Source organism: Camelus bactrianus, chromosome 5 (genome assembly GCF_048773025.1).
Source record: "Camelus bactrianus isolate YW-2024 breed Bactrian camel chromosome 5, ASM4877302v1, whole genome shotgun sequence".
Taxonomy (NCBI): Eukaryota; Metazoa; Chordata; class Mammalia; order Artiodactyla; family Camelidae; genus Camelus; species Camelus bactrianus.
Window position 1 is genome coordinate 75095912 of NC_133543.1, and position 22907 is coordinate 75118818.

The window sequence follows — 22907 nt, forward strand, 5'->3', positions numbered from 1 at the left end:
TGTTGTGAATTTCATGACTGTGGTTACAAGTGTTTTCTGCAGTCACATACCCTGTGAACTTGAGAGGCTGGCAGTCACCCATGCCATTTGTACCCCTCCTCCCTGAATTTGTTTCCGTGGCTGCCAAGACTGGTTGCAGCCAGCGCTCCCCAGCTACTGCGCTGCCATCCTGTGCCAAGCTCACTGTGCCCGAGGAACAACTTCCAACTGGTGATCAATAAGGAACGAGGAGAAGCTTCTTGAACGGGAGTATCTGGCATGACTCTCAGCCGGGCAAAGTCTGCGTTCAAGTTGGCCTTCTTCATCAGGACAGTATCCAACTCAGCAACTTTCACAGATGGTGTGTCTCAGACAGTTCTGGGCTCCCAAAGGATAACTAAACGGATTACCTGGGGTCTTTAATCCCCAGAGCTGGTCAGAAATTAACACTGAGCACCTTAGAGTGAACCAGGAGCTTGCTTTAGAAGTACAACTTTTCACGTCTGAAAAACAGACTTCTCATTTGACGGATGAGAACACAGAGGCTTGAAGCGGTTAAGCAGCTTGACAGTGTTCATGCAGAGTCAGGTCTTTAACCCAGGTCTGACCCACTCCTGGGTCTTGTAATCTTTCTACTTGGCCACATGCCTCCCCTGGGCCACCACCCAGGCCAGTTGGCCCCAACATAGCTATAAGCAACACCTGGGAAATAGTTTTAAAATACACATCCTCAGGCCCAACCACAGACATATCCATAGCATATGTCATTCTACACCTGGACCTCTCTGTCTAGATTACCTGATTATCTATTTATCCCAAATGGGGTTGGGCAACCTTGGCACAACTGACATGTTGGACTGAGTGATTCTTTATTGTCGGGGTTGTCCTCTGCACGGTGGGATGGTGGGAGACACCCTTGCTCTCCACCTACTAGACTCAGGTAGCACCTCCTCCTAGTGTGACAACTGAAAGTGTCTTCAGACATTGTCAAATGGCCCCTGGGGGTAAAACCAGTCCTACTTGAAAACCACTGATATAAAGAACTGCCCAGGAGATTTGGAAAGAGCATATTCAAAATGTGGTGTTTGTAAATCACAGGCCTAGGTTAAGATGCCTATATGGAGAAGACGAGGGGAAGAGGAGCAGATCGGGAAGATGACAGGTGGAGCATACTTTCAGCCTGCAGCTCTGCAGACCTACAGGAACAGCCACCTTGGCCCCCAGAGTGGGTGTGCTGTCACGGAAGCTTTCCAAAGCAGGATACCACATAGCACATGTTCAAATAAGACATGAAGATGAGCTACTTTAGAAAACCTAGAAAATACTTAACTTTAATTTATTCAAATTTTCTTCTTTGAAAGAACTTAGCAGTTAAAAAGCATTTTATCCAAACAAAATGTCTAAAACTCAGGCCCTAAAGAATTATTACTATCATTTCAGTTCATGCTAATAAAAAGAGGGAATTCAAGAATACATTCTCAAAAGTTGTTTATCCAAAGACATGAAAATAATTGACAAAATAAGTACTGAACTCTCATTCCTAAGTTTTCGTCACCAAAAGCCTTCTGTCTAGTTACTGCTGCCCAAAGCTTTCACAGGAAATTGTTCTCAAATTCTGCCTCTGCTGTATGTAACCTTCACTGAACCAAATACATCCGTACCTCTGACTGGTATAAAATCCAGTGAATTACTGAAGTCTGTTGATTATATTGACTCTATCTTTTGTGTGTGTATTCAAAACCAAGTATCTAGATCAACAGAATTTAGGTCTTCTTTCCACGTTTTTATCAGATCAAATATTCTAAACATTTCTGTGGGATCACTGCAGGTAATTTAGCATAATTCCTTTTCAGAATGTATTTCAAGAGCACTATAATTGAATACAGTAATATAATGTGTCACTCCAGGGTATTTGAATATAAGAGTATCCTTTTAAAACACTTTTTAAAAGAGCTGGTGGACTTCAATCTGAGAAGTTTGTCTAAATGGCCATTGGAAAGCATGCCAGTCAAGTGATTCCTTTTATGTATTAATCCAGCTCGGCTGACAAGTAGTTGCCAATATAGCACTTCTAACATTGATTCAAGTTCCATAGAAGGCTTTTGGCTCATAAAAAATGCTGGCATGACATTAAGATGTAGGCGTTCCCATCTCCTGTCTCTAGGAATACAGTCATGTGCCCAATTTTGCTGGGGACCACAAGCACTGCTGAGAAGATAGGTGTCGTGAAGATCAAATAAATGTACAGAGAAGAAAGCCACCTGCACCCCACCCCATGTCTCACTCCCTCATTTCTCTAAATAAGATGTAAATTTTGAAAAATGGCCCCTGACTGGGGGCTGGTAGGGGTGTGGCCACTACGCCTTGTGTTTGTGACATCCTCTCCTCTCTCTCGCTCTTGCTCTCTCTCTGTTTTTAATTCTTATTCTAGGAAAAAGGCTATCCTTACCCTAACACAAGCATCAATAGTAATTACTGGGATACAGCAAATCTCTTTTCATTTACTGTGATGGTTAGTACTATGAAAAACAGAAATCTGATAGCTTCTTTCTGTCAGCATAAAATGAGAACATGACCTTGTCCCGAGAAACACCATCGAGTAATATTTTTCATAACTTCCATGCAATGATGATCTAATAAGAATCTAAAAGTAATTAACTGGATCTCTTTTAGCCAACCAAAGCCTTATTCAAATACACATTTTTATCAGGATTCTAAGGGAGCCATAAATTGGGGCATTTTGAAAAACTGGGATCTAATCCAGTCCATGATCTGATCAGGGTTCAGTGGTAATAATAAATTGGAACTATTAAAACTGGGAATTGTTCCAACATTTTATTTTGCCCACACCACAGGACCTAGCAAATTCTACTGCAAAAGACAGGGATATTCAGTGAGGAGTAAAACCATGCTGAATTAATCATTTGTATGTAATCATGCCAAAACATGGGTGTTTTCAACAATTTAAAAAGTGCCAAAGTTTAAGTTCAGTAAATAATTAACTATAGAGACTCTCTTGGCAAATTAAAAAGTCAACCTTCTGGTTCCTTCAGTAAAATATGCACTCTTTTTAGGATACAATAATGACAAAAATCTTGTCAATTCATTTGTTGCTCTATGTACTTAGAAGTGTAACATTTACGTAGGTTACAACTAAAATATTAATTCAGAATATAATTTCCTTTTCTTCCTTAGAATATAATAAGCATCTTCATTTTTCAGTATGCACAAATGTTGGATAAACTCTAGCCTCATTCTGGTTTTCATTTCAATTTCCAGTAACAGAAAAATCTCCCATAATTAAATAAAATGCTGAGAGGTTGGGAATAGATTTTCACCCACTTGTATTCTCAAACTCTAAATGGTTTCTGAATGTTTTTATTTCTCGAAGATGCATTTCGTTTATGTGGGGAACTTGCAGCTGTGTAATTAAATCTTGGTTTGCCAAATATCAAAAACACATGTATTGATTTAAACTAAGGGAACTGGCCACAAGGAGCTCAGCTGAAGGCAAGGGAGAAGCCTCTGCAGTTCTCGGAGGGCTTCCTCAAGGAAAGAAAACTAAGAACCTTGAATTCAGACACCGAAACCGATGAACTTTCCTAAATCTTAGCTTCGCTCTCACTTAGGCGTTCCATTCAGGCCAGTTGTTGAAAACAAGAGCCATATGTTTTCATACTTCTCAGTGCTGAAGCTTGAGAGGTTGCCGCCCACCCCCCATCTCCTCACTTACCCTACTAAGATTCTAATAAGAGCTACCAAAACAACATTTCGTTAACACAGTAAATGAGCTCCCGTGCAAAATAAACTCTGACATGGTAAGAGAGAAGATTGAGTGTAAACTCATACGTTATTAAACTCCACCTGAGCCCCTAATTTTAGTAAGAAATTCCATTTAGGGAAATTTTATTTCAGGATCAGTAATATGGGATTTTAATGGAAGACAGCCTTTCGTTAACGGAGACTTTTCCCCAAGTGCAATAATCAAATAAATCGGCTGAACATACTTTTCTTTAACCAATCTCCACCTGACTTTTGAGAAGGTATTAACAGTAGAAGTACGAAATGCATGCTGTTAGGTTCTTTATAGGTCCAAGAATCTGGATAATTTCACACTTTGAAGAAAGTTACAAATTTAAGATAAAGTCTTAGAATCAAACAAAAAATACACGGTTTACTGACTCGTTAAGACAATTTCTTGCTTTCAGCTCACCACACTAATTTACATAATCTGAATGTTTGGAAAACCCTAATTTAATTTAGTCTGATAAAAAATTCTAGGCGAAGTAATCTTTGAATATAAAATTGGATTCACCCTTTTAGCAATGGATATAAGCATTTGGAACTAATGTTTTATTACGGCCAATCTCACTGAAGCATGAGCAAAATGATGAGTTTATTTAAAACAGGGCTTCCCTGCCATGGACTGTTTGATTTATGTTGGGAGGGGACACACGATCAGCTCAGGAAATCAAATATGAGACTAAGAAAATCCTAACATGCAATTATAAGCAAAAAACTTGGGCTTCTACATTCAGATAAGAATAGTGCATACACGTCACTGAACCAATGCCATAGCCAGCTCAAAGAAGGCCACTCTAGGGAATCCAAAGTAAATGCTTCTATATTCAGAGAGATGTATATTTCTCATATGCTAAGATCTGGGAAAGGTCATAGAGATCATCTAAGGACAAATGCAGCATTAATGACACACAAGATAATTTTTGATGTATTTAATTATATTAACTTGCATGGGATTGCACTTATGTAAATTCTTATTTTATTGGATATATATAGATGTGAATAAGGCAGTGAAGATACTATATTGATGACTGAGTCTTATGAAACTCTGATTCTAGTCCAGTCCTGTCCTGGTGCACTAATCCGTTCTCAGTGTAATCACCAGCTTCTCATTAGACACTCCCCATGTCAAGAAACTCGCCACTGCATGAGGCGCTCTAATTTGTCAGGATGTTTCCCCTCTAATAAGCTGAAGGCTACCTCTCCTAAAAGAATCCCTTGTTAGTATCATCAAGGAAATGAATGAACGGATGAATAAGCGGAGACAGAGCGACAATGGAGAACGGATGCTACAAAATATATCTAATTCCTTTTCTATGTTAATCTTTTTTTAATTGTGGGAAATCGACTAAGTCTTAACCCTGCAGGCTGCGTGTTCCCACGTCCTCCCATGTTTGTCAAAAGACATGGATTTAGTGCTGCCATTTTCTGTGTGAAAGAGGCAAAGGACATTCCAGGTGTGATCTGAGCAGCGTACAACAGAAATGATTGTTTCTTCCTTCATTTTTATACATGAACTTCCAGTAATGTAGCCTAGGACTGGCTTATGTTTCTGGCAGGCATATCCTCATGTTGACTCATGCTAAGCTCACCCTCAACTGAAACCATCAGGCAAATTTTTCATATATTTGGTATTAAATCAAACCTTCCACATCCTGTGTTTGTGCAGTTCATTTGGGGGCCCAAAAGCAAGACTTTACATTTATTCCTATTAAGTTTATTTATGTTTGATTCAGTCTATTGTTCCAGATGATTCTGTCACTGGACACACTGTCAACCCCTGCAGCTTCTTGGAATTTGAAACCTGATCAACAGGCATCACCACTGATGCCAGTGCTCAGCAGGGCAGTGCTAAAAATACATTTTTGAGACAAACTTTTTGTTGCAAGCTTATAGTGATGGAATATTCACTAGCAATTTTTTGGGAACAGTTTCTCAAATAGCTAATAATCCTTCTGGGGTTACGTGACCTGGTGTATATCATTCTGCACTAGCCATGGGGTGTCATGAGAAAATGCAATTCTAATACCCAGGAGAGCACCCCTATTCTTTGTGAAGTCCAGAGAGTAGAACAGGGGTTTTCAACCTCCACATCACTGACAGTTTGAACTGGATAACTCGGATAAGTTGGGGGATGGGAACTGTCTTGTAATGTACAAGTCCAAGCAATGTATGATGTTTAGCCATATCCCTGGCCTCCACCCAGCACATGGTAATAGCAACTCACTCTCCACACCCTCTCCAAGGTTTGGACAATAAAAGATGTCTTCAGAAACAGCCAAATGTTCCTTGGGAAGCAAAATTCCTCCCCCATCACCTTTCGAACTGAGAACCACTGTTCTAGACTCTGCATTCGTTCAATCTAACCTAGTAACTCAATCCACCTGTTGTGGCTTTTTTGACCCTCTCATAGCTATAGTTATGAGTAAGAAATTCATATAAATCATCAAAACAGCTCCATAGTGGGAATTAGATACGGAGGCAAATTAAAATGAGATATGAGAGTCGTAAGAAAAATAATGAGAGGAATGGAGAGGAATGATATAACCTTAAAATGTAGAGTTGAGTGTAGATCAACCCTTGGGCAAAACAGTTACAAGGAAATTGAACCTTCAAATTATATGATTTAAGAGGTAATCTATAAGGACTTTTGTACCTGGATGCTCATCAAGGTATTACTTGGAACAGTGAAAAATGGAAATAGACTATTTGTTTGAAGATAACAGAAAGTAAATAAATTATGATATATTGATCTCACAGAATATTAGGCAGTCATCAACATGACATACTTTCAAAACATTAATGACATGGGGAAATATTCACAATATAATGCTGGGTAAAAAGTAAGATAAATGCAGCATGAATATTAAGTCTTCAAATAAAAATATATATAATAAAAAGTTCATAGAAATTTTAATAGTGGTGATGGAATTATGGGAGAATTATACATGATTTTAATAATCTTTATACTTTTTATGTTTCCAAAATTTTCTTAATAAACATACTATCTTTGTAAGTCTTGTGTGCATGGGAGGGGGGTATGGGGAAAGTGTTCCGTGTTCCCTTAGGGTGAGTGAGCACTGGTAAGGAGCCCTCTCAATTTGCAGAACATGTGCCAGGATGCTTCAGAGAGGGCAACTGAGAAGGATGGCAGTATTTTTAGACTGGGTTATTCAATCCTCTTGGGAAACAAACTGTAACAGTTTTCATAGAATGAGAATAGTTAATCTAATGTTCCAGCTAAATCCTATCTCTCAAACTCAGGGGTTCTCAGACTTCAGAATGCTGAAGAATCACACTGGGCAAACCTATTAAACACAGACTCCTGAGCTCCCAAGATAGAGCTAGTCTGGTGTGGGACTCACAAATTTTCATTTTTTAACAAGTTCCCCAAGTGACTCATTCTGATGCAGGTGGTCCATGGGCCACACTTTGAGAAACACAGCCATCTATAAGAAGTCATGTGGTTTGATTTGGTTGAGTTCTTTTTTTTTTCCCTCTACTTTTGATCATTTCTTCCTGGTTGTAACTAAGCAGCACCAGTGTGTTGGTGAACTGGCTCTTTGAATAAACCCAGTTTACCATCATTTGCCAATTTCTGTGTATCAATACTCCCACCACGACCAATTTCAAGCTACTAGTGGTTTAACAGCCAGCTCACAAAATTCTTGAAAGCTTAATAATTGTCCTTCACAAGTTGGGAAAGGCTGGCTTCAGCAATATACAGTATATGTTATTTAAGTGCTTTAAACTCTTTGAAAAAGGGATGTTAATGTAAAAAACATTATATAGATGAGAGCTAGGTTTGTTTGTTTGTTTATTTATTTAAATGGAGGTACTGGGGACTGAACTACATGCTAAGCACACACTCTACCACTGACCTATACCCCACCCCCAATATCTATGACAGCTAGGATGAAACAAATAAGCAACTCGATGGCTTGAACCCTCTTAAGATAGCAAATTCCAAATGTCCAAAAAAAGACAACCTTGTGAATTTGTATACGCTATTTCCTATTTTATTCTATTTTTTTATTCCCGTGGCCAGGCCATGAAGAGTGATACATCTGCTGAGTTCTTTAAGAGTTGTGAATTGGTTTCTTATGGGTGGTGGAGAGCCAAGAAATGGGACTCCAGGATTGGGAGCAATGCCAAATGTTCAGCCTTGACCTCCACCCTCTATGGTCTTCAGTCTCTGAGCTGCTGAAATGCCCTTGGTCATTAATTCTATAGCACCCAACCATAAAATCAACTTGTCTACATCTTCCCCTAGTACATGACTGAGATGATGTTGTCTCTAGAAAACCCATATCAGATGTGTTTTATGTGTCCACATGTGGAGTGTCCTAAGTGGAGGCTAATAGTATAGTCCTTTCAATATTTTGACCAGACATATTTGAAGAAAATTGGACTGGAAGGCTATATAACCAGCTGAGGTGAATTTATAGTTCTGCTTTTAAGAATAGAACTCCCTCAGGCACCTGCTTCCTAAAGGCAAAGCCAGAAAGGAAATGAACTCTCGCTTAAAGACAACCCACCTTATTTTATGAGTTATCAATTTTCTAGCTGGCATAGAGGTCCCGAGCTACTGAGGGGAAACCCCCCAACCCCAAGCAAGTATTGAGGTGCAAAAAATGTGAAGTCCGCATTCTAGCAAACAGCTCAGTTTCCTGAAGATGAGGCAAGACATGGTGCCTCAGGAAGTGAAGTCAGGGGAGCAGCAAAGATCTACGATGCGGACTCACCACATGGATGTCTTTGCCAATATATGCATTAAAATCTTAGCCTGAACTACATTTTACGTTACAAGATTACTGAATCTTGGGCTATGATGGAGAATTCATCTTTCTTCTCTTCAAGGCAGTTCTGACAGGTGAATAGTCAACAACAATGGAAAGCACTCGGTTTCCTCTTAACTGCTCTACTGACCCTGGAACTGAGCTTGTCAAGCTCTCAAAAATGAGAAAGGACTAAATAGTTTTTTTTTTTTCTTGCTAAAGCCAGCCTTCTCAGGGGAATAGACTACAAGATAGGGTCAAAGGTTAACAGTAGACACTCAGCCTGCTTTACGCCCGAAAAAACAATGAAAAAGTATGATTTTCTGAGTACACATGCTAGAGTATTAAAATAAGAACAAGAACTTACTTTTTAAAAACTCCAAGAACTATTATTACTAATGAGTAAGGGAAAAGTTGGGCAAATCTGACCTCATACATGATCAAGCCAGCATCACATACTTAAAATTGTATAATAATCTTAGTCTTTCTCCAGGCTTCATTTAGTCGTGAAGGCAGAGTTTTCAGGACAAATATGAATACGCAATTACATGTTTCAAAATCAGACATTTACGCACCTACTTGGGATAAGTGCCAGAGTTAACATCAAAGATATGTGAAGGACCTCTTGTCCAAATGGAACATTAAGCTCCTCAAACAGGAGACTTCAGCCCTTGCAAACTGTCATTTCAGTAAATGAAACCGGCTCTTTAACAGATGGGCAACATACTTCGCAACTTGCTGATGGCCTAATAAAAGACACTGGCTTTTTAAAAATGAAGGGCATGCACTTCTCAGATTACAGTACTCAAATGGGCTTAGCAGAATAAAATTAAGAAGGCATACAACAGCTTGACAAAAATTAGGAACAGACTATGGAAATTTGATCATTCTAAACATCAATATCCAAATGACCTTTTTATTAAAAAAAAAAAAAAGAACTCCTCATTTAAACCATAGGGAGCATAAGCATCCATACAATCAAAACTGGGGGTAGCATATTATGGAATCGTAAGTATCAGTAAAATAAAAACATGAAGTTAATTTCTTCTCAAAATAAAGTAAAAATTCCCCAGAAAGGCAGATTCCATTTATATCAGGTGTCTCTCCTTTTGTATCAGTCTATCTTTATGCTTCTTAAAATAAGATTTCTCCAGGTGACTGATACTATAAGAAAATTAAACACAGACCATGCATGAAAATCAAAGAAAAGGCTCAGCATTTCTACTTACCTCTCGCGTTCTTCTTTCATTTTTTCCAGTTCCTCTTCTCTCAGGCCACCATGCTTCAGAGGACTTTTCTGCTCAGCCTTTCCACCCTTGTCATCTTTCTTCTTTCCAAATCTAGGGAAACATGGAGAAGATGATTGTGAACGATAATCATGGTGTTTTCACAGTTAACGGAAGGTACTTACGAGATGACCTCATTAAATCATAATGCTTTATTCTAAGCAAGCTAAGATTATTTTGCATAGTATAGAAGTAAAATAAGATACTGAATGCAGAAAAATAATAGTTACTCAAGTCCCCTCCTTTTCCTCTCTGCCCTCTTTCCTTCATTCTCTTTGGCTGTTGACTGTGCAGTCTATACAAAATCATGATTAAAGATTAAAAATTTCAAACCATCATTCGGTAGGGATTAAAGAACTGCAAGGCTGTCATTAATATACAGCTAAAAATGGACCGACCTCCTCATCAGGCCCTCCAGAGCTCCAGGTGGCACTGACATTGAAGATTAAACTCAAGGGATCATACAGTGATGGTGCTTCAAGGGACTTTCAATATTCTCATCTTACAAAAGAAGAGCCAAAAGCTCTGAGAGGACTTGAGCCTTGACCAAGACCACCCAACAAGTTCAGGGCAGGACTGGGATTAGAACTTGGGTCACCTCCTACACTGCACTTTTTTTTCAGGCCACATTCACTCTCTCATGTAGCCTCAGGCTTCTTAAATCAGTCCAGGGTCAGTGTACTCTGAGCACTCCTTGGTGCTCAGGATATTTGCAGTTAACTGGGCACAGTAGCAATTATGATACTTTATTGAGCTGTAATTGACATATAACACTGTGTAAGTTTAAGGTATACAATGTGTTGAATTTGTACATTTATAGGTTAAAAAGGAATCACCATCATCACTAGCTACCACCTCCATCCTGTCACATAGTTACCATTTCTTTTTCATGATGAGAACATTTAAGATCTACTCTTTTAGTAACATTTAACTATATGATAGAGTATTATTTGCTAGAATCACCATCACCATGCTGTACATTAGATTCCCAAATCTGTCCATCTTTTACCTGGAAGTTTGTTCCCTTTGACCAACATTTCCCCATTTCTCCATCTCCCAACCCCTTGTAACCACCACTCTACTTGTTTCTCTGAGTTTGTCTTTTTTAGATTCCACATATAAGTGACATCATACAATTATTTGCCTTTCTCTGTCTTATTTCACTTAGCTTAATGCCCTCAAGATTCATCCAAGTTGTCACAAATGGTTAGGATTTCCTTTTTTTCTTATGGTTGAATAATGTTCCATTGTATATATATACACCACATCTTCTTTATCCCTTCATCTATTGATGGACACTTAAGTTGTTTCCATATCTTGGCTATTATGAATAGTGCTGCAGTGAACTTAGCAGTACAGATATCTCTGTGAGATACTGATTTCAACTCCTTTGGCTATATATCTAGAAATGGGATTGTTGGATTACCGGGTAGTTCTAGTTTAAAATTTCTGAGGAAACTTCATACTGTTTTCTATAGTGGCTGTACCAATTTGCATTCCAAACAACAGTACACTAGGGTTTCCTCCAATTATGATACTTTAAAAGAATATTGTGTTTCCTTAGCACTTTTGGGAAAATTAAATTGCACATTTGAAATGGAAAAAAAAAAGCTGTGATTAATTATTACTAGGACATATTCTTAAATGATAGGCATTTTTCCCAATAGATATTTTTTTGGAAGCAGTCTCCCATAGTCTTGGTATGAACACAAATTAAAAAGAAAATGACTTGATGCTCTGCTGATAACCAGGAAAAAAGTCATTCAGTTATGCATGTTCTTTAGTCAAAGACTCTTCTTAAATCTAAGGAAATCCTATGTGTCTCTTGTTTCTTATTAAATAGCTACAAATTTTAACTCTGTATATGTGTGCATCTCTATCTTTAGCTTACTCAACCTATCTGTGTATCTATGTATGTATCTATGCACCCATCCATCCAACCTGAGGACATTTTTCAAATTACACATGCTTGGTTGACTGCCCTCCTTCCCTCACTTCCACCTGTCCCCCAGCCTCTCAACACATACACAGGGAGTCAGAATCTCCTCACATGAGGACCTGAATTATAAACCTGTAAGGAACTCCTATCTTCTTCAGAATTTCATAAAAGTGGGCAAATATTTGTCTCCTTCTGGATTGTGTTTCAATCCAAAGCAGAGGCTGTTGGTTAAATGGAAGCTCTGAGGATATACACATGGAAGATATGACTATGACATCTATAGTCTTGGTGCTCTCCAAGTACAGGCTGTATCCTGCTTTCCTCAGAAGCCTCTCCCAGCCTTGACTTCTCTAATATTTTTCAATTAACATTTTAATCAGCAAATTCTCTCTCATGAACTTCCTCTCTCCTCCTTGCCAACTCTCCATCTGTCCTCGCTCCTACTGCAATTCTTTCTCTGTATCCAGTCTAGGCTGAGGATCTTGGTTGATCAGTCATCATCATCTCAATGATGGGACCAACTCCACCAACCCCAGCTTTTTTTTTTTTTTTTTTTTTTGGTGGGGGGGAGACCTTTGGGGAGAGGTCTCTTTTTCTTTTCTGCCTCCCTTTCTGAATCTATTCCTCTTTCTCACTGAAGAAATGACATAATATCATTTAGAGAAGTCAATTAGGAAGAGAAAAGAATACAGATAAAATACAAGAACATTAACTTTGAAATAATTCAGATGTGTTAATATATTCAAGATTTCTCTTTAACTTACAAAGCAGAAGATATCTAAAGAATGTATTTCAATAAATACATTCTTTGTCTTTTCAGACCCATGCAGAAGAGTCTTAGGGATGAACATTATTACTCTAAATTCCTTTATGTGAGAAGTTAATACTTTAGTACATCACTTAGAAAAATAATTCTCCCTCAAAATGTCACCAAATATAGCAGTACTGAAGCAAAAAAAAAAAAAAAAAATTAAAATTGTAGAAAGTGAGGGTAAAATAATACCTCAGGAAGTTGATGAAGGCAAAAGTGTTGCCAAGATCTCTTCAGACTCGAGGCTTGTTTTTCCTGTGTCCCAAATATTTTCTTATAAATTTTGGAGGTATTAGATTTTCTGAGATGAAAGTACTCTTAGTTTTGAAGGGTAAAACTAACCTGTACCCTAGTCAACCTTGATCTTTATTACCATGACCAGTATGTTTTTCCTTCCTGCAGCTAAAATATTTCACTTGCGCTGCAATCCAAGAGGAGCTTCCTGTGCTTGCGACCGAGTATGATATGTGTGATAGGGAAAAGGTTAGTTGTAAGTAAATTCTGCAAAGCACTTTTTTCTAAGAAAGAACCATCCATAATAGTCAAATCAACCAATTCCACAAATATTATGTTTTGATTTAAAGTTCATGATCATTTATTCAAGTTTCCAGTAAGGAAGACAGAAATAGCTACGGAATTTATTTCATTAGACAGAGAGAAATGTCACCAATTACTTTTATTTTATAAAGTTTGGGTAGGTTCAAGAACAGAATTATAAGACAATAATCTTCAAAAGGGCTCCCATGTTGTTAAGATGAGGAAATTCAGACTCAGTGAAGTTAACTGCCTTCTACTTATTAACACACTGAATTTTTTGCCAGTTTTGCAATCAGACAACTTAATTATCAGTGGTGGTCGTGGTGGTAGGGGGAGTTGGGAGAAAGGCATCAATTCAGTGAATTTTACAAGCCCTTGTTTTCCTTTCATAGTAGCCACTTTGGGGAGCATTTCACAACCATTCATACTTTCACTGGTATACAGAGAGAGGAGTTGGGGAGATTCAAATACATTGATTCATCTCCCCATTAGCCATTTTTGTGAGAAAAGTCATTGAGACCTTAAATGGCTGAAATGACTGCTTTGCATTCTAGGGTTTCAAATATCCACTGCATTCCAGGCCTCCCATTATCTGTTACCCAGGAAATTTGAGAGCTGGCCATTCTGGGCTACGTGCCTTAAGGAAATTGCTTATGGGTCGACCTTGCTTTATAGAAAAGATATTTTCCTGAAGAATTCTATGCAAACATATGGTTTTAATCAATAAAACTGTAGTTTCCATATACCTGGGAAGCCTGTTTAGAGACTCTCATGATGGATCTTTTTGTAAAGTGGAAAAATCACCTTTCAACATACCCTTTATGTAAATTTAGATAATCATGAATTATACGTTTGCTTAAAACACCTGTTCCTGTTCATTTCTGCAGAGAGGTTATATGAAACAGCTTCATGGAACACTAGCTTGCTTGCTTTCTTCTTTCATTTGTGCATTTGTTTCAAAAATATTTATCGGGCACCTACTCTGGGTCAGACACTGTCATGAGCACTGGGTGTAGGTGGATATTGTATTGGGATACAAAACCAGAACCTACCCTCATGAAATCTACATTCTAACAGAGGAGACAGTCACCAAACAAGTATAAATATGTAACTATAAGTCGTGAAAAGTGCTATGAAGGGTGTTAGAAGAGAAAATAACAGGCAATTGATTGATTAGAGAAGTCTTCAATGAAGAAACGACATTTAAATTGAGACGCTAAGGGCGAGAAGTTCCAGAGAAGCTAGGATGGGATGTAAGCCTTGTGGGTGAACATAAGGAACATGCAGAGGACATGCATGGTGCGTGGTGCGTGGTGCTTGGTGCACTCCAAGCAGTGAACGAAGGCCAGAGTCCCTGAAGTAAGGAGAGCACAGGGGATCTTTGCACAGGATTCAGATAGAAAAGAAGACAAGGTTGACGGAATGTGGGTCTGAGAGAAGCTAAGAGTTTAGTTTAAGAGTGACAGCAGGTCATTTCTGAGCGATTCAAGGGATAGGGAAGCTAGTAAGGAAACTCATAGATTTAAAGAGTTGGTAGAGGAGAATCAGAGTAGTAACCAAGTCTTTTTAAGCAGAGGCGATACAACGTGATGCATGTTCTAAAATACCATCTTGCCTGCTAAAGTAGCAGGTAACAGCAGGAAAGCTGACTGGGGACGACTGACTGCAGGAGTGTGGGAGAAAGATGAGGGTGGCTTGGATGACCGGTGGCCATTGAGAAGACAGTGACTTAGACGTGGCGGGTCAATGGAGAGGCATCAAAAGTGCACTTAAGCAGAATTATTTTAGTATGCCTTTGGGAAATCCAGATGGATGAGCCAAGAATAAAGTCCTGAGGAATTACAACATTTAAACATTGGTAGGGGGCAGTGTACAAAGGAGACGGAACAAGAACAGTGAGAGAGGCAGGAAGAAAACTAGGAGGATGTGGTAGAAGAGTCTGAGAGCATAGTGCTGGGAGGGGGAAGACATGGTCAGCAGATGTGAACACTGTGGAGAAGTCCAGGGAGGCGGGGACTGGCAAGAGTTCATTAGACTCGGTAATTTGAAGCCATTCATCACCTTGGCAACGTTCAGTGGAGTGATGTGAGCAGAAGCCAGGTGGGTGTGATCTCATGAGTGAATGGCAGGTAAGTATTACAGTGTGTGCCTGTGTGGGTACAACCATTTCTGGAGGTGTGGCTGGTAGGGTGGCTGCTGGAAGCGGGGTGAAATGGAGGTTTGCAATTTGGCTGGTCTCAGAAGGCTTTTGTTTGCTGGTAAGAAGAAATGCCAGAGAGTGTGAGAGTTTAGAGATGGAAGAGAGAGGGGAATAAAGTTACTTTCTTTTTTAGTGTGACAAAATATATATTGCATAAAATTTACCATTTTAATCATTTTAAAATACCTAGGTCAGTAGCATTGAATACATTCTCACTGTTGTGCAGCCATAAACCACCATCCATCTCCAGAACATTTTCATCATCCCAAACTGAAATTTTGTACCCACTAAACAGTAACTCCCATGTCTCTTTCCCGCAGTCCCTAGTAACCACTATTCTACGTTCTGCCTCTGTGAACTTGACTGTTCTTGGTACTTTATATAAGTAGAATCATACAGTATTTGTCCTGTGGTTTCTGGCTTATTTTACTCAGTGTAATGTCTTCAAGTTTAATCTCTGTTGTAGCATGTAGCAGAATTTCCCTCTTTGTTAAAAGGCCAAATAATATACCATTATACACACATTTATATTTGTTTATCCATTCATCTGTCAATGGACATTTGGGTTGTGCCCACCTTGTTGTTACTGTGAGTACTGCTGCTATGGATGTTGGCCTAGAAGAACAAAGCTCTTGATAAAGAAGAGGAAAGAGGTATACAGAATCTCTGGAGACTGGCCTTAAATAGAGCAGAGGAACCTCGGAAAAAGCAGCAGCCAGGGGAGAACTAGTTTGTTTACAGAGTTGATAAAGGGGGAGTGAAGGAGTTCCCAGGTAATTAATTTATCAGTTAATATGATGCAACATGTATAAGAGAAATGACTCCATCCACAAAATGAGGCTTCCTGGTATAAATGAATAAATCAAAGGGCACAGAACACTCTAGGTGGAAAAGAACCGCAGAAAATGTACACAGAAAAGCAACAGAAACAAACCTCACTTGCACTGCTATTTTGCCTACACAGGGAGGCCCTAGACAGCCATCTGGGGAAGGAGAATTTAACAGGGGCTCATTCATTCAGCCAGCCAGCCATTTACTGAGCAGCCACTACCTACCACAAGGATTACGCACATGGAATTTAATCTCTAACAATGTCAACTGTTAGGCAGACTGCTAACTCCTCAATCCAGCTAAGTAAACAAGGCCCCGACATCCCTATTGTTTTCTATACAATGAAGGTTATAGTAGACGCTCAGTACTTATCCCTTAATTTCTTGGCAAATATTTTCTTCTGTTTCTATTTCTTTCCTTGAGCTTTCTAAATAGTGATGATTTTCAAATCCTTCCCAGATTCCCATGAACTCTGACAAATAATCCAAATTTGCAATCCGTATAGCTCTATCTCTGGCTTTTTCCAGGTCCAGTCTCTCATTTAATTCACTTCTTAATTCTGCTATCTAGTATCTGTCTACAGTTCTTCTCCTTGAAGCCACTGGGCAGTCTATGCAGCTATTCGTGTCCAATCTCCTTCCACTTGGTGAAACCACTGTATAAAAGTGACCCTGAACACTGGCTGGTGAGCACTCAAAAGTCAGACGAGGAAAAAAGCTCACTCTTACACAAAATCAGCGGTGAGCTATGAATCCAAGGATAGCTGGAAGTTTAAAACAGGATGTATTTCTCCTCCTACAATCAGGAAATGTCTTTGGGTGTCACTGATGCGTTTGGAAAAGGCTACAAGATCCAGTCATGACTAATACAAAACTCAGAAATCCAGGGAATGAAATCAGATGTGAAAAGGCACAAAGCTCAGTCATGTTTTCTGGACTTGGATAATGGTTCATTCTCCCTATAACTAGTTCACTTACATACTACACATGATATTGTCTTTTCATTTTATAAATTATACAGTTTGAAAAACTCAAGCAAAACATGGGGGCAGAGAAGTTCATAGATCTTTGACAATGTTTCCATGGTTTATTCTGACATTCACCCATAAAAGGTTTCTGTTGTTTGACGTAGTCCAAATTAGGTTCTGAATTAGCATATGTATATGTATATGCCAGTAACTCATCCCAGTCCACGAGTTTTAAAGATTGTCCTCAGTGTCTTGAAGTTTTGCACAGAATTCTCTGAATTTTACACCTGGCAAATGCTCATGCTGGAAGCCACAGTCAGCTCCTAATACAGGTCCAAAGCATTGAATGTATTACATCATTAGCTGCCGGGTTACACTGACTTCCTAGCTCCTCTCTTAGACCACTGCTGATCCCTTAGAAACAAGGGGTCTGGCACCAGTGGCACAACCTGAGGTGGCTTTATAGGCCTTTGCATGAACCAGAGCAACTTCTCTGCCTAAGTCAGCTTAGCGCAGACATTGAATCAGGCTGTTGGCATCCTAACATCTGTCTTTGTGAGTCTCTTCATTTGTGTATCTGTCCTTGGCTGATTTTCTTGACTCATTGCTTGCTTGCTTGTTTCCTTGCTTTGGAAGGCTACCCAAGATGCATACACAATACTTTAGGAAGGGAATTGCTTTAAAAAAAAAAAAACTGTAAAGGGATTAGGAAGAGTGGGGAAGAAAGAGTGACCAGGTTGGATGAATCAAGTATAAACGACTGAGGAATTCTTGGTGAAGTTTCAGTCTGACTTCATGATCAAGCAATGTATTATAGGAATTGTACAAAAGGGAAGAACTGTCTGACACTGGTCTGTTAGAGAGGTACTTCAGAGGCTCCTTGACCTGCATATTTAAAGTTCCTAAGATTATGGCTTTCTCCTCCTTTTGGCTGTATAGCAAACTGTTTTAATCCACAGTTGTGCCTTATTGTTCCATTAAAATTGTATTCTTCGACCCATCAATAAATACTTGTGGTTAAAACAACAACAACAAAAAAATACATTTATACACATAATTATGTGTTGCAATCTCACATGGTTTAGTGCACTTCAGCTGTTGCTTCTCTCCAAAGTCACAAACGTCTTGTTTACCTCAAATGGTTCCCATCATACCTAAGAATTAATGAATCTGATAAAAATTTAGTAAAAATTGACCAATTAGAGAGTTCCTCCCCTTTTTTGGTACCTAAGAGCACTGCTTACTTTTATGTTAGTATTGATAGAAAGACATACAGATTTGTGTTTGTTGTAATCAATCTTGATGAAGAAAGAAAACTATTCTCATTTCCAGTCTCCCATAGTGTGTAAGAGTGCTGTGGCTAATGCCTGTGACTTTTCACGAGGGAGGTGGAATGCTCTAAAACTCAGTATAGCTTTCCATACCAGAGGGTCATATTTTAAGCTCTGTAAGTCCGCTCCATGGCTTGCAAAAAGAGGTATGGATTTCCTTTATAGGAGGTGTTCGAGAGCAGAAACTGAGTGGACTGATGCTTCAGGAACTGAAGAAAAATTCAATATTAAAGGAAACCATAAGCAAAACAAAATTCAATATTAAAGGAAACCATAAGCAAAACCATAAGCGAAACCAAATGCAAATCAAAACTACAATGAGGTATTGCCTCACACAGGTCAGAATGACCATCATTAAAAAGTCCACAAACGATAAATGCTGGAGAGGGTGTGGAGAAAAGGGAACCCTCCTACACTGCTGATGCAGACATTATGGAAAACAGTATGGAGATTCCTCAAAAAACTACAAACAGACTTACCATATGATCCAGTAATCTCACTCCTGGGCATATAACCAGAAGGAACTTTAATTCTAAAAGATACATGCACCCCAATGGTCATAGCAGCACTATTTACAATAGCCAAGACATGGAAACAACCCAAATGTCCATCAACAGAAGCCTGGAGAAAGAAGCTGTGGTATATTTATACAATGGAATACTACTCAGCTATAAAAGAGAATAAAATAACGTCATTTGCAGCAACATGGATGGACACGGAGACTGTCATTCTAAGTGAAGTAAGCCAGAAAGAGAAAGAAAAACACCATACGATACCACTTATATGTGGAATCTAAAAAAAAAAAAAAAGACAAATGAAATTATTTACAAAACAGAAAGAGACCCACAGATATAGAAAACAAACTTATGGTTACTAGGGGAGAAAGTGGGAGGGAAGGGATAAACTGGGACTTCAAGACTTGCAGATACTAACTAATAAATATAAAATAGATAAACAACAAGTTTATACTGTGTAGCACAGGGAATTATATTTATTATCTGGTAGAAACCTATAATGAAAAAAATGAAAATGAATGTATGGATGTATATGTATGACTGAACTATTATGCTGTACACCAGAAAATGACACAACATTGTAAACCGACTATACTTCAATCAAAAAAAATTATGAAAAAAAATCTTTCTTGTTAACTCAAACTGGGTCAAGGAGTTGAAGTCCTAAAAATTAGATGTTCGACTAAAATGTTACTTTCTGGCATATTGTTTAGACATTTATTTTGGGTGTGTTTATATGTTTCCAAGATGAAGACAAGCTGTATGAAAACAACCAACACTGTTTAATCCCACCGACACCTTTATCTCCTACTTCCTCTGAGACCAGACTTCTCACCCACCCTTAAAGGGCTACTTTCCTCTGTGCTGTTGCTCATTCCCAAGATGCGAACCCTAAACTGGTGGTCATGACGACCCTTCATTCCGAAGCAGGGAATCTTCGGATCTCAGATGTGTTGATGTTTGTTTTTAGGATGGAAAAGCAGGGAGGTCCTGTAACGTGCTAGGATTTCTGCATAAGTGGATAAAACATCTGCCGGGTAGAGGCTTAAGCAGCTCTCTGGCTCAGTTGAGCTGCTGGGAATCCTTGAACTACTTTGCTTTCCCAGACTGAGGCGCTAGGAAACGCAATGGATTTGCAAACACCAAACACATTAAAAATAATTCTGGAGGATCCGGAAAGTAAAGTAAAGTAAAGCAAAATGCATATCGCCAATCACCCACCTTCCTAAAAATAAACAAACAAATAAGCAAAAAAGGCCTATGGGAGACTGACTTGTAGGAATCATTTAAGGGATTTGTGAGCCACTGGGCAGTTACTTTTGCTGAGCATTTTTGTAGCAAATGAAAACTCCACTCAGATTATTAAAGCATCACTGTGTTAAAAAAAAAAAAAAGAGGAAAATATATGAAAAAGAGGCCAGAAATTAAAATTAAATGAAAATAAGCGTGAATGAGTGAGCAGGAAAGATAAAGATACTAATAAGGTATGATTTTCAGATCCACACAGGGACTATAAAAAGCTTATTAACTGTCACTACCACACTGGGTTTTAAGTTATTCTATCCCTCTGCTTTCCAGAAGACAAAATACTCTTCAGGACCACAGTGAACTTTGATTAATTGCTTTCATACGCTCTCACTGGCTTTAAGACATTGTAGGCAAGAGCCTTAGTGATTCAGACTAAATGCTTCTGATTTCTGGGAAATATATTTAACAGGAGCATTAAAGAAATAGGTCATTTTGCATTTTTATGTTTTCTTAATAGTTAGAAAGGCTTTTCTTTTTATTAAATGTTTACTTATTTCAAAGCAGCAGAATATGTGGCTTCTTCCTTTTTATTTTTATTACTTTTAAGTGAATCTTTAAGTGTCTCTGAAGGCTGCTTGAGTGCAACTGATGACCTACGCATAAAACGCTAGTGCTGATCCAAAGAGAACACATGGCCGGAATTCAGACTTGGCCCAAGAGCCAGATACTTCCTTTCCATCTGGGCAGCCACAGCATCCCCTTTTTCCTTTTTCCTTCCTTTTCTCTATCTCCTTTGCTCCAGAAATCCAAAAACTAGGAAAGGAAAGAGTGTTCTGAGACCAAGCCACATCTCACGTCTAAACTTTTTTTCTACCAACTGTGGGAGGTTTCCCAGCCCCCGTGGCTTCCCAAGCTCAACCTGCCAGGGCTCATGCCACACTGACCACAGACTCATCCTGCAGAAGGAAATATCTCCCCACAGGAAATATCTCTGAGGTCTGTTCACTGGCAGGTGGGGTCATTTCAGCAAGCTGCCTGCAAAGGGAAAAACTGACTCAAGTCAATGAAAAGAAATCCAGGGAGGATGAACTAAAAGCTCTGTGGAAACTGGAGGTCTCATTCAAAGCTTCTAAATAACATGTCGAATGCAACTTATTCCAATAGCACAAATATTAACATACGTGTACTTTGTGTAAACTCTGTTATCAGAAAGGACAGATGATGGTGTCTAACTCATCATGTGGAAAGAACAAAAGGACAACAGTATTAAGAAATGACTGTAGGTTTTTTTTTTTTTGCTCATTTGGTTGGTTGGCTTGGTTTTGAGATTTTTTTTTTGGTACAGTGACTATGCAAAAGACCATTTTCAACAGAAGACTGGATAAAGAAGTTGTGGTATATTTATACAATGGAATACTACTCTGCCATAAAAAAGAATAAAATAATGCCATTTGCAGCAACATGGATGGACCTGGAAATCATCACTCTAAATGAAGTAAACCAGAAAGAGAAAGAAAAATACTGTATGAGATCACTCATATGTGGAATCTAAGAAAAGAAAAAAGAAGACACTAATGAACTCATCTATAAAACAGAAACAAACTTGCAGACATAGTAAATGCTATACCTGGGGGAAAGAAGATGGGAAGGAATAAATTTGGGAGTTCAAGATTTGTAAATATTAACTACTACATATAAAAACAGATAAAAAACAAATTTCTTCTGTATGGCACAGGGAACTACATGTAATATCTTGTAATAACCTATAATGAAAAAGAATATGAAAATGAATATATGTATGTGTACGTATGACTGGGACATTATGTTGTCCACCAGAGACTGACACATCATAACTAACTAACCATCAATGAAAAAAAAGAAAAAAAGGGAATCCAGGATGTTACTGCTCCATCATCAGAAGTTAAGAGAAACAGGGCACAATTTCTTGGAATTATCTGCACCAAACAAGAATAAAACAATTGAGCTCCAGACCTAGTCTAGTGGGAGTAAAACTTATCTTTATAACTCTGATGAAACAAAAAAAAATTATCACTTCTTTGATGCCCAAATTAGCATCTTTTCTCTAGCATACTGAATTAATTAGTTGAGTGACAAAAGAATTAGTCCATGTAGGATCAAAGCTGAAATCATATTTATCTGAAATTTAAAATCAAGAACACAGCTTCATCCCTCTATAGCTCGTGTAATGTTCTTTTATGCTCTCTATATTCTAAACCTTCTACATGTCACATAAAGTATAACTAGGGCTTTTTTTTTTCTTTTCACATTCTTCTTCTTCTTTTTAATATATAAAAATTTCCCTGAAAAGACAATAGAACATCACAGAATTTTTTTTTCCCTGGGGGTGGGAAAATTTTTCATTGTGGTATAAAAATCTTAAATTATGTGGCTTTTTTTGTCAAGCATTTATTGTACAAATACAAAAGAAGCAAAATAATTAATGCACGACTGAGCTGGTAAGAGCACCTTAAACAATAGAAAAGGGTTATTATATTGATTCTTAATAAGTGATACTAAGTTTGAAACTATTTTTAAAAGGTAGACGCTCTCTTAACTTTGAGCTTTTTTTTTCTTTTTCTGCAGAAGAGAAAGCAATTTTGAATAAGGGAAAGTCGTTGGGGGTTAATTTCTAGGATGTCTCAATTCACTAGAACGAATATTGA

The 22907-nt window shown here is 38.4% G+C and overlaps 1 protein-coding gene across 4 annotated transcripts in view; it reads right to left on the reverse strand.

Moving 5' to 3' along the window:
- PARD3B (par-3 family cell polarity regulator beta) overlaps positions 1–22907 on the reverse strand; it is a 944975-nt gene that overhangs the window by 207958 nt on the left and 714110 nt on the right. For all 4 annotated transcript variants that reach the window (XM_074364121.1, XM_074364119.1, XM_074364120.1 and 1 more), the window contains exon 19: positions 9788–9898. In XM_074364121.1, coding sequence (XP_074220222.1) covers positions 9788–9898 — 111 coding nt within the window. The remainder of the gene's footprint in view (positions 1–9787; positions 9899–22907) is intronic.